The sequence below is a fragment of the Dreissena polymorpha genome, chromosome 4 (assembly GCF_020536995.1).
Source record: "Dreissena polymorpha isolate Duluth1 chromosome 4, UMN_Dpol_1.0, whole genome shotgun sequence".
Lineage (NCBI taxonomy): Eukaryota > Metazoa > Mollusca > Bivalvia > Myida > Dreissenidae > Dreissena > Dreissena polymorpha.
The window spans coordinates 82,532,763-82,533,762 of NC_068358.1; the positions used below are offsets into that span (position 1 = coordinate 82,532,763).

The 1,000-nt window shown below is 40.0% G+C and overlaps 1 protein-coding gene across 1 annotated transcript; it reads right to left on the reverse strand.

Annotated features, from left to right (window-relative positions):
- Positions 1-346: 346 nt before the first annotated feature.
- LOC127878549 (uncharacterized) lies at positions 347-1,000 on the reverse strand. The gene is made up of 2 exons (XM_052425080.1): positions 733-1,000; positions 347-600 (listed from the first exon to the last, which is right to left on the reverse strand). Exons 1-2 carry the CDS (start codon positions 998-1,000, stop codon positions 347-349), a joined length of 522 nt encoding a protein of 173 aa, XP_052281040.1.

The following is a 1,000-nucleotide window of genomic DNA, read 5'->3' on the forward strand; positions in this document are numbered from 1 at the left end:
ATTATAACATAATTACGTAATAATATTGTTAAACATGTGAATTCTATTTTTTATTAAATCAAAATGGGGTACGACATAAAACATGTATGAAGTTTTTTTTCTTTATAACAAAAAATACATTTACAACAAAAATTACAGAGAATATACAGTGAACGTGACAAAATACAACAAAATTTGAACTACATAAGACAATATACATCTATGAACTTTTTTTAATTTTCTTTATTGCACAAAATACATTTACAACAAAAATTACAGAGAATATTCAGTGAACGTGACACAATACCACAGAATTTGATCTACGTAATACAATATACATGCATGAACTTTTCTTTATACATGAACATTACTCCACCACAACACCGTTCACATGACCGACCTTTGCCAGGAACTCGGAGGTGGTGCATTGCTTCGCCTCATACTTGTCCCAGAGGGTCACCAGGGACTTCTGGACCTTAGCCGACCGCGTCGTTGTGATCCGGTGGAGGTCGCTGCCTTCAACTAGCATCTTCACCATTTCCGATTCTTGGCGAAGATGAGGTACCAGTCGGTAAAAACCGACACCGCTACCGGCTTTTGAATTCAGGCGGTTGTGGTATCCTGGAAATATAATATGAAATTTAAGAATAAATGTAATGTTAGCAATAGTAAATGAATTATTTATTTAAAATTATATATATATACTTATAAATGTATAATGGAAAAGTACATATATTTTTTGTTTTTATTCACCTTCAAGGTCGTTGTTGGTCCGGACGTCCTGTCGGAACACAGACCAGTCCCTGGGCTCAAACGACCCGCCGTGGACCCACTGCCGGCTGATATAGGCGACCAGGAGGCGTGTCGCGTCCGTCGTTGCCCTCAGCACTAGAGTCTCGAAGGCTCGTTCTATGTGTGGAGCGGGAAGGAACTGCAGGGCCATCAGCATGCGGATGTACTTAAACACGCCTCCGCGACGTCTGTACACCTCAGCAAGGCCCTCATGCTGAACCCGAAACAT

Coding starts and splice junctions, on each gene's coding strand:
- LOC127878549 (XM_052425080.1), bottom strand. CDS start 1,000: ATGTTTCGGGTTCAGCATGAGGGCCTTGCTGAGGTGTACAGACGTCGC. Junction 601..732: donor GACCAACAACGACCTTGAAG/GTGAATAAAAAC, acceptor TTATATTTCCAG/GATACCACAACCGCCTGAAT.